The sequence below is a fragment of the Sminthopsis crassicaudata genome, chromosome 2 (genome assembly GCF_048593235.1).
Source record: "Sminthopsis crassicaudata isolate SCR6 chromosome 2, ASM4859323v1, whole genome shotgun sequence".
NCBI classification, from domain to species: Eukaryota; Metazoa; Chordata; class Mammalia; order Dasyuromorphia; family Dasyuridae; genus Sminthopsis; species Sminthopsis crassicaudata.
The window spans coordinates 482172369-482184379 of record NC_133618.1 but is presented as its reverse complement, the minus strand read 5'-3'; the positions used below and the strand labels follow the sequence as shown (position 1 = coordinate 482184379).

General features: G+C 33.4%; 1 protein-coding gene across 5 annotated transcripts in view; it reads right to left on the bottom strand.

Annotated features, from left to right (window-relative positions):
* Nucleotides 1–12011, bottom strand: part of PHKB (phosphorylase kinase regulatory subunit beta) — a 254654-nt gene that overhangs the window by 28486 nt on the left and 214157 nt on the right. For all 5 annotated transcript variants that reach the window (XM_074293309.1, XM_074293310.1, XM_074293312.1 and 2 more), the window contains one exon: nucleotides 9095–9297. In XM_074293309.1, coding sequence (XP_074149410.1) covers nucleotides 9095–9297 — 203 coding nt within the window. The remainder of the gene's footprint in view (nucleotides 1–9094; nucleotides 9298–12011) is intronic.

Here is a 12011-nt window from a genome sequence, read left to right as displayed (position 1 = left end):
GTTGCCTATTGATATTAACCCAGAAAGGATCCATTTGCAGGGATTTAGAGTATACAAGTCCCTGGACTGTTTATACTTGCCTACTCAACTAGTTGAAGTAATACTGACGTTGGAAAAATTACAAGATATTTTACTTAGCTTTTGCTTTCAAACTCCTTAACAATTTTTTATTCAAAAAAAGATAAACAGATTCATAATAACATGCTGATCTCAGCTTGTTTTGTGGATATAGCCATAGAATAAAGAGTATTATTTCAAAAACAAACAAACAATAAACATTAAGAAGTGGTGAAGAGGGGAAATGAGTCTGCAGAAAGTTCCAAACAGTGAATGGAGGTAAGATCTGGTTAAACCAAGTCACATCAAATAGAAGGAAGACAGAAAAAAAAATTTGTGAAAAATGAAGTAGATCTGCTGCCATTTCTATAGACATGCTGTTTCAATGATGAAATTCAGAACTCCATATTTAGACCCTCAATGTCATTTTGGGAAGTGAGGATGAGATTTTATCAGTGTGGTAGAAAGACTGGGCCAGGACAAGCACATGAAGAAGAAATCCATAGTGAAGACAACATGAATTTGAAAACATTGAGGCATCAAGGCAAAAATAGTTACTCTACAAAGATAATTAATTTTGTTCCCCCCAAATATCTTATATTTCATAATGTTAATAGAATGTAATCCTTGTAGTATACAAGGGAATGATTTAAGGATTTCTAAATTGAATCAATAAACTGAAATTATTTCTTTGGAGAACATCAGGAATTCCATTTTTATAGCTATCTTTGGCCATGGTGGGGGGAGATTTAGACTTTTTTATCTCACAGCAACTTTAATTTACTGGAGACCTAATTAATTTCCTATACCTAAGAAGGTGCTATATGCTATGAGAAATACAAAGGCACAGAATTTTTCCACAAGGAGTTTATAGTCTAAGTTGGAGAGAGAAAATAAACATATATGAAATTAAAGAAAAATATGAAATAATACATGATTAAATTTAAATTGTTGAGAGTGGACTATAAGTATATAGGAAGCAGTACCTGGACCTGTTTCCCAGAGAAAGAGTAATTGTATAAACAGCTAAACAGGTGCTTTTTAAAAGTATGTAATTCTTTTTGCATCTAAAGTGTCAAAGAGATGAATACTACAAAGCAATCAGACCCTGGTATCCTTTTGTGTCTGAAAATGTTCTATCATCACATAAATGAGTGAAAGGAAAGAAGTGCTGCAATCTACTCCTTCTCTTTGTGTGTGTTTCTATCTTCTGCATTATCATGATGCATTATCATGATTGCACAAATGATGAAGCTTAGCATCTGTGCAAATTGAAGTTCATCTGGTATTTCTTCAGAGGACAAGTTTTGTTATATTGCATTTTTATAGATAGAGTTTTAGAGTATTGTTCCATTACCAAAGATTGTTCAAATGGCTCAAATCAATTATTAAAATAATTGACTGTCATAGTTTTTTTTATGCTGCAATTATTGTAAAGAAGGAGAGAACTAATTTCCTTAATTCAACAACACTATATATGGATAAACTCTTTGAGGTAGGATCACCATACTGTGTATAGTACAATGTAAGAGAGGAGTGGATTTAGATTTAGAGGTAATTAAGTTCAGATCCTAGTTGTGCAACCCACAGCTATGTGTCTCTGGGCTATTCACTTATTTATGTTCTTTCTGTAAAGCAAAGATTTTGGACAAGATGGTCCCTATGTTGCTTCCAGTCCAATAATCCTATAAATGAGGTGTTGAATGTATGTTTATTCCTTGACTCTCTTTGTTTGTGCTATTGAGTTATTCAATTCTCATTAAATTTTCTTTCATAATGACCAGCAGGATGAATACAGAGAGGCTTGGAGAAACTTACATGAACTAATGCGGAGTGAAATAAGCAGAACCAGGAGATCATTATATACTTCAACAATAATACTGTATGAGGATGTATTCTGATGGAGGTGGATATCTTCAACGAAGAGAAGATCTAATTCAGTTCCAATTGATCAATGATGGACAGAATCAACTACACCCAGAGAAGGAACATTGGGAAATGAATGTGGACTACTTGCATTTTTGTTTATCTTCCCAGGTTATTTTTATCTTCTGAATCCAATTCTTCCTGTACAACAAGAGAACTGTTCCGTTTTACACACATATATTGTATCTAGGATATATTATAACACATTTAACATGGATAAGACTTCCTGCCATCTAGGGGAGGGAGTGGAGAGAGGGAAGGGAAAAGTTGGAACAGAAGTGAGTGCAAGGGACAATGTTGTAAAAAATTATCCATGCATATGTTGTCAATAAAAAGTTATAATAAATTTTTTTTCCTTCATGATATCACTTACATTCTCCCTTCATTTCTATTTATACTTCATCTCTGCCCCTTCATTATCTTATACCTGAACTGATTGCCATGATTCTAATCCCTTTCTCTGATCTTGCCTACATGTTACCACAAAATTAGTCAAAGTGTTTGGTGGGAAAAGGGAGAAGGAAATAAGCATTTATATAATGTTTATATATCAGCCACTATACTAAGGGATTTAAAAATATCTTTTTTACTCTCACACAACTCTGTGAAATGCTACAATGCTATTATTATCCCCACTTTGCAAATGAGGAAACTGAAGCAAACAAGTTAAATTATTTGCCCAAGGTCAAAGAGTTTAGTAAGTGCCTTTTAAAAAAAGCAGCTCATAGAAGATCATGTAATTTTAGTGGGCTATTCAATGTGAATATCATAGCCAAAGAAATAAGTACTAATCTATGTTGCAGTGAGAGACATAACATCCAGATTATTCTGGGAAATAACAATTCCAAATTATTCTATCTTGTTCAGATCCAAACTATAGTATCATGTTCAATTTTGTTTGTTAGATTTCAAACAGAACATAGATAAACAGAAGCACTTCTAGAAGATGTCAATTAGTATGGAGAGGAGACTGGAAAACATGCCATATGAGAATTCATTTAAGGAATTGGGGACATTTAATCTTGAGTATAGAAGACTTAGGGAGCACATGACAGTAGTGTGACCTGTTATGTGCAAGAAAGAATAAGTTTATTCTGCTGAACCTCAGAACACAAAACTAAAGGCAACAGACAGAAGCTGATTTGGGGGAAGAGGTTATGGTTTGATAAGAAGAAAACTTCCTATCACCTAGAGTTCTGTAAAATTAGAGTGAGCTGTCTCAAGAGGTAGTAGACTTTCTAGGTATGATATAAAGGGGGATCTTGATACCTATAAGTTTAATTTAATGATCTTTGAGTATCTTTAGAAGTCTCAGATACTGTGATTTCTAAAAATCTATGTCATCCCATGCTTCTATGTCATTGGAGACCTTTAAGTGAAGGCTAGATGACCACTTATCAAGGATGCTATAGAAGAAACTTCTATTCATGAAAAATGTTTACTGGATAAATTATAAGGCCCTATCATTTCCTGAGATTCTATAATTAATAGGTGAATGAAAAAAAGCATTTATTTATACTATGTAAATAAAAGGTGAGATTAATAAAATTGAAAGTAAAAAAGTAAAGTAAAAAAACTATTGAATTAATTAATAAAACTAAGAGTTGGTTCTATGAAAAAACCAACAAAATAGACAAACCCTTAGTAAACCTGATTAAAAAAAGGAAAGAGAAAAAGCAAATTGTTAGTCTTGAAAATGAAAAGGGAGAACTCACCACTAATGAAGAGGAAATTAGAACAATAGTTAGGAGCTACTTTGCTCAATTTTATGCCAATAAATTCGATAAATTACATGAAATGGAAGAATACCTTCAAAAATATAGCTTGCCCAGATTAACAGAGGAAGAAGTAAGTAGTCTAAATAGTCCCATCTCAGAAAAAGAAATAGAACAAGCTATTAACCAACTCCCTAAGAAAAAATCCCCAGGATCAGATGGATTTACATGTGAATTCTACCAAACATTTAAAGAACAATTAACTCCAATGCTATATAAACTATTTGAAAAAATAGGGATTGAAGGAGTCCTACCAAATTCCTTTTATGACACAGACATGGTACTGATACCTAAACCAAGTAGATTGAAAACTGAGAAAGAAATCTATAGACCAATTTTCTTAATGAATCTTGATGCTAAAATCTTAAATAAGATATTAGCAAAAAGACTTCAGAAAATCATCCCCAGGATAATACACTATGACCAAGTGGGATTTATACCAGGAATACAGGGCTGGTTTAATATTAGGAAAACTATTAGTATAATTGACCATATTAATAATCAAATGAATAAAAATCATATGATCATCTCAATAGATGCAGAAAAATCATTTGATAAAATCCAACATCCATTCCTACTAAAAACGCTTGAGAATATAGGAATAAATGGACTATTCTTTAAAATAATAATGAGCATATATTTAAAACCTTCAGTAAACATCATATGTAATGGCGATAAACTAGAACCTTTCCCTGTAAGATCAGGAGTGAAACAAGGTTGCCCACTATCACCATTACTATTCAATACAGTACTAGAAACTCTAGCCTCGGCAATAAGAGCTAAGAAAGAGATTCAAGGAATTAGAGTAGGAAATGAGGAAATCAAATTATCACTCTTTGCAGATGACATGATGGTATACTTAGAGAACCCCAAAGACTCTACTAAAAAGCTATTAGAAATAATTCAGAATTTTAGCAAAGTTGCAGGATACAAAATAAATCCACATAAATCCTCAGCATTTTTATACATTACCAACACAATCCAACAGCAAGAGATACAAAGAGAAATTCCATTCAAAATAACGGTCAATAGTATAAAATATTTGGGAATATATCTACCCAAAGGAGAGTCAGGAATTATATGAGCAAAATTACAAAACACTTGCCACAAAAATAAAGTCAGATTTAAATAATTGGAAAGACATTCAGTGCTCTTGGATAGGCTGAGCAAATATAATTAAGATGACAACACTCCCTAAACTAATCTATTTATTTAGTGCTATACCAATCAGACTCCCAAGAAACTATTTTAATGACCTAGAAAAAATAACAACAGAATTCATATGGAACAACAAAAGGTTGAGAATTTCAAGGGAAGTAATGAAAAAAAAATTAAATGAAGGTGGTCTAACTGTACCTGATCTAGAATTATATTATAAAGCAGCAGTCACCAAAACCATTTGGTATTGGCTAAGAAATAGACTAGTTGATCAGTGGCATAGGTTAGGTTCACAGGGCAAGACAGTGAATAAAAATAGCAATCTAGTGTTTGACAAACCCAAACATCGCAACTTTTGGGATAAGAATTCATTATTTGACAAAAACTGCTGGGAAAACTGGAAATTAGTATGGCAGAAACTAGGCATGGACCCACATTTAACACCACATACTAAGATAAGATCAAAATGGGTCCAAGATTTAGGCATAAAGAACGAAATCATAAATAAATTGGAGGAACATGGGATGGTTTACCTCTTGGACTTGTGAAGGAGGAAGGAGTTTGTGTCCAAGGGAGAACTAGAGACCATTATTGATCACAAAATAGAAAATTTTGATTACACCAAATTAAAAAGTTTCTGCACAAACAAAACTAATGCAAACAAGATTAGAAGGGAAGTAACAAATTGGGAAAACATTTTTACAGTTAAAGGTTCTGATAAAGGCCTCATCTCCAAAATATACAGAGAATTGACTTTAATTTATAAGAAATCAAGCCATTCTTCAATTGATAAATGGTCAAAGGATATGAACAGACAATTTTCAGATGACGAAATTAAAACTATTTCCACTCATATGAAAGAGTGTTCCAAATCACTATTGATCAGAGAAATGCAAATTAAGACAACTCTGAGATATCACTACACACCTGTCAGATTGGCTAAGATGACAGGAACAAATAATGATGAATGTTGGTGGGGCTGTGGGAAAACTGGGACACTGATGCATTGTTGGTGGAGTTGTGAAAGAATCCAACCATTCTGGAGAGCAATCTGGAATTATGCCCAAAAAGTTATCAAATTGTGCATACCCTTTGACCCAGCCATACTACTACTGGGCTTATATCCCAAGGAAATACTAAAGAAGGGAAAGGGACCTGTATATGCCAAAATGTTTGTGGCAGCCCTTTTCATAGTGGCTAGAAGCTGGAAAATGAATGGATGCCCATCAATTGGAGAATGGTTGGCTAAATTATGGTATATGAATGTTATGGAATATTATTGTTCTGTAAGAAATGACCAACAGGAGGAATACAGAGAGCCTTGGAGAGACTTACATCAACTGATGCTGAGTGAAACTAGCAGAACTAGGGGATCATTATACACTTCAACAATGATACTGTATGAGGATGTATTCTGATGGAAGTGGATAGCTTCAACATAGAGAAGAGCTAATCCAATTCCAATTGATCAATGATAGACAGAATCAACTACATCCAGAAAAGGAACACTGGGAAATAAGTATAAACTGTGAGCATTGTTTTTTTGTGTGTGTATTTTGTTTTGTTTCTCTTCCCAGATTATTTTTACCTTGCGAATACAATCCTTCCTTTGCAACAACAACAACAAAATTCGGTTCTGCACATATATATTGTACCTAGGATATGCTATAAGATATTTAATATGTATGGGAATGCCTACCATCTAGGGGAGGGGGTGGAGGGAAGGAGGGGAAAAACTCGGAACAGAAGGGAGTACAAGGGATAATGTTGTAAAAAAAAATTTACCTATGTATATGTACTGTTAAAGAAAATGTTATAATTATAAAAATTAATTTTAAAAATGATGGAGAAATATTAAAAAAAGAAACATTATAATAATAATAATAATAATAAAGTTTATATTATGTGATAAACACTATTCCAAGAACTAGAACTAGAAATAGAAAAAGCAAGATGATTTTCTGGGAGAGATTGTGGAAGAGATAACAAATATGAGAGTTCAACTGCAGGGAATAAGGAAAGGGCTAGAAGTCCGTGAGTTGCAGTAATGGGGAAGATGGGAAAGCTTAGGAATTTTTAGGATATATGATTGTGATCATAGGAGCATCAGAACTACACAAAGCATTAAAAAGAAATAGGAACTGTTTACATATAGACCTTTGTTTCAATTGATGTCATTGACTTGAATGAGTTATCTCCATCTAAAAAAAATCTATGCATTCATACAATCAGGCTGTTATTCACCTACAAATGCTACAAGTATTATTAGCAGACTCCACCATTAAACTATGCTAAAGACATTTCAGGGACATACATAAAAAAAAGGGTCAGAGGCCATTACTGTTTACTTGAACAGTGGGAACATAAAGCAAAAAATTAATTCTAAGATGAACTTCAGGACAATGAAAATTTAAGGCTTTCAGTAAATTTTCCCATGATGAGGTTTCTCTACTATAGATAAATATCAAATCATATGCTACAAAACTGACATTTATTTCTTTGGTGGCATGGTATTTAATGGAAAGAAGCAATATTTCTCATGATAAGCAAACAGTGAATACTGAATAGAAGAAATAAAACACTAGGAAAACTATTTTTGGAATATGCTAAACATATATTGTTCCCAAGAAGTCTGGGAAGCTTTAGGTCAGATTTAGTGATTCAAGAAAGGAGGGTATAGCTGATAAAAAGGACATATATTAAGCCTCAAAAAGTTGGATTAGCAATAAAGGTAAAATTGCTAGGGACTGAAAAAATATGGCATCATAAAATCTTGGAAAACTGTTAACCTTGACTATAAAGCTTTGTTTAAGGATCTGGTAGAATGACTCATACCTTCAGAGGACCTCCTAATTATAACACTCATTACACAATATGCACCTTGGAATAGTAACTCATACTTTACAGCCTGTCTCAAAGAAATGTTTTACTATGGTAATAAAGTATTTTTTTAGCTGCAATATCCTACTATGTGGTCAAGAGGTTAGAATCGAAAAGAATGAAATAAACAGGTACATATATATCAAGATGGAACCTACTGTTCTTAAATGTGATTTTAAATGTCTCTAAATCTTCAAGGAAAACATTTTAATGGGTTTAAGGATGAAGGTTATGTTCTATACAGAGAGAGAATAGTAATGTCTTTTCCCACCAAAATAAAACAAAGAAGAGGATAAAAAATAAAATGCACCAGAGTTCACACCCAACAAACACATTTTTCCCAATTAATCTTTTAATATAATATAAATAATTAATAAAATTTCCTTGGGAAAAAAAGAATATAGTGTATTAATGTACATGTGCAAAATTACCTCCCTCAAAAAGGAAGGAAGATTTTTGAAGAAAAGATTCAGCATCAACAAAGCTTTCTTTGCCTATTTTTAATTTTTGATGAGGTCCCAAGGCTCAGTGTTTTAAACTTAGTCATGCAAGGTAAAGCAGTAAAGTCTTAAAAGCACCATAATTCTAACTCATTTCTTCCCCTTCCTCACTGAAAACTTTACAGGATATATGTCTACTTTACCCTCTATTATTGTTAGAATAATTCACTCTCTATTTCTCTTCTTGAGGTGAATCAAATTGTATCTATGGAGATAAAGTTTAATTCAAAGTATTTTGCATAAATTTACAGCTGTTTAAACTCACTAGATTTGATCTAGTGATCAGAGTGAAGTTATTCTTGTTCATCCTTCATTTTCTTAGGGGGGCAATGACCTCACAGATGATGTGTTGACTTACTTGTGAACTGGATTTAATGAGGCAGAGTTGCACAGTCATTAGTCTCATTCTCTCTTCCAGACTCATCAAAGTCCAGTGGCAAGACAGAAGTTAGAATGACCAGCAATGGCCCAGGATGCATGGATGTTCTAATCTGATCAAGCTTTTAGGATTCCACAGTGCCTGGTTCATCACCATTGGAACAAACTGATCTCATCCGTCCATTCCACTGGGGAAAGAATTCCCTAACTCACCAACTATGCTTTATTTAGGCATATTTGGAGTTAAAAGTTTCTTGTACCACACAAACTTTTACTCAAAGAATCAAGCAATGACTTTATGATCTAAAATTTGATGTACCTTCCAAAATGCTTAACTCACTAAACTTATGGCAGAGCTTATTAAAGGGCTCATTCAACTTCAGCAACCCCACTGATACAAATGAAATGATTTCTACTTACCCAATTCGTATTTTCAGCATGCCACTAAATAATTCGGGATTATTAGATATGATCCAGCCAATATGAATGACAAGTTCCTGCTGAATGACAGCTTCCCTTTCATCATGTGTATTACACTTATAATAGATGATATTCTTAATCACTCCTGGAGACAAAGGATTAGAAATCACCTCTTCTTCATGCCCAAAAGCCCCCAGAGTTACCTATGAATGAGTTAAAACATTAGTTAAAAAAATTGACTACTAAAAGGTAAAATAACAAATCAAAGTCAGGCTAGGTTGACTTTTACTGTACAGGCTAAGGATGCAGAGTAAGCTTTAGCTGTTTGGACTATTTATATGAATGATTCTCAAAGATGGGTCTGCATCTTTTGTGGTGATCGAATGTGTGACCCCAAAAATAAGTATATATAAAGTAGAAAGGGGGCTAAAGGTTTAGGGTAGATTATGTGGGTATCTTTTTCTTTGTTTATTTAATCTTGAGTTAATTTAGTACTATACATCACTGGTTAGCCCTGTTATACTGTTCTTGCCAAATTATATATGAAGAAATGTAATTTGATCAATAATTTTTCTAGCTTGGACTGACAACTACCTTCCTCTGACCTCTTGCCATGTTTAAAGTTTAGACTACACAATTTAGCTTTTGATTAATAACTACATTGTGCTGGTCTAAGATGATTTCTCATGTGTAAGAGTTATCTTCTAAAGACAAAACCGTAGGCTCCTACAGACAGCAGGATAACCTAGCCATGTTCTAGAAACATTGTCAGGGTTCACTAAATACTTACTGATTCATCTCTCAATTACAGGACAACGTGCCAGAGGTACCATAGGAAATTATAAGTCTTCAAAAGTAAAGTCCTACTGAAAAGTACTGTATGATATTTTTTACTTCCTCTCCTAATTTCTACTCCTACATAAAAATTCATAGATTATCTTACCTTTATCTCCCTTACCCCCATCCCACCTAGTGCATGATGTCAAGAATCAGGATAACAGAGAACAGAATAGACAGAGTACCCAAGGAAACTATGATTTTTCAAATAATGGGAGGGAGAAAGGAATTTAGGCATTTTGGAGTCTTTTGACCCACCAAAAAAGTATTTGGACAGAAAACTGAACATCTTCTATTTATTATATCATAAATGGTAGTTATTAATTAGCTCAGATATTACTTTTATTACACTGGAAAACCAAGATAGATATCATTCCCTGTGGAAGCAGTAAGACTAAATAATTAGTTCATTTAATCTGTTTCTTTAATTCTTAGACTGAAGTAAGTTGACCTGAAATGTAAACATCCTATGCTGATCCCAACTTGTTTTTAGGGCTAAAAAAAAACTATGCCAAAGCTTTAGTTACAATGTAAGATACTGAAAAGCAATCAATTATTATCAAAAGCTTGGCCAAGTAGGAGCAAAGCTTTTTATAATAGAGCCTTATATTAGTGGGATATCAAAAGTAGATGCTACTTACCTTCCTTCTGTTATCAATAAGAGATTATTCAATGTCATGTTCTTGTTTCATGAGGAGTGTCTCAAGACAATAACCTCATGACAGTCAGGGATTCTTTGAAATTGTCAGAAAAGCAAAGGATTGAAACAACCTCTTGAGATTATACAAAGATTTCCAAAAGTTCTCCTAGTGCTTCATATGCATCACAATTAACAAATTTTATGACAAGGAAGGGATCAAAATTTAAGGGGAAAACAGCCATACATGATCATTCATTTTCTTCTGGTATTTTATTTTGAAAGACATCACAGGCTAGTGAAAAGAGTACTGAACAGGTTTACAGTAGTAAACCTGTACTTCATCAATACTTTGGACAAGTCACTTCCAAGTGCCCCATGTTTTTCCTATCAAATAAATGAGGATAATAGTACTTGTTCTATATAACAACAACAATAACATAAAGAACTTTCAGGTTTGCCAAACACTTTAGAAAAACCTTGTTTTATCCTCACAGCAACCCTGGAAGGTAAGTGCTATAATTATCTACATTTTGCAGATGAGGAATCTGAAGCAGGCAAAGGTTAAGTGGCTTGCCAGAATCATCCAGATGGTAAGTGTTTAAGGCAGGCTGAATTTGAACTCAGGACTTCTGGCTCCAAGTCCAGTGCTCTATTCATTGTATGACCTAGCTACTACATAAAGAATGCTATGAAAGTAAACAACAAGTAGTTGTTTTGTTTGAATGCTATTTGAGCCATTTAAGAAGAGTTATATAAAGCCAATAACTACTTAATTCTTGTTGTTATTATATGTTATCAAAAAGAACAAGTAGTTATTATTCAAACATATTATAAAAGTTAGACATCAAGACTCCATCATTTGAACTTTTAACACTAATTAAAAACTCCGAGATGTAAAAACTAGGTTGATTCAAAGAGAGTTAAAAGTGATTCAAGTGATTAAACCTTAGCTATTGATGATCTGATGTATTTACTGTCAAGAAAGCATAGTAATGCACACATTTTTGCAGATAAAAAAATGGAAGCAAGAAAACTGTCATAAGCAAGTAAAGATTAAGCCAGGCAAGCCAACTGCTGAACAGAAGAAAGAAAAAATGTTGCCATTCTCCATGCTACATCCACATGCGATTTCTTCCTACTGTGTCCTGCTGTTGTTCCCTTACAAATGCAGTTCCTTTGTACCTAGAACTTCTTTTTTGGTTGATTTGACATTAGTGCACTTTGTGCACTGTACAGCATCCAAGAGAAAGTCAAAGCTCCAAAGGAGCTAGAATGAAAAAGGACATCACCTATCTACTTAATATATATACATCTTTTTATTATTGACTTTGCTCACAGAGCCTTTAAAGATATATATATTTGGAAGAAATGGTCAGAAATCTTTATATTCTCGGGATTGTGGTGTATGGCACTAAGAGTTTTCAGAGTAGAAACAGGGAA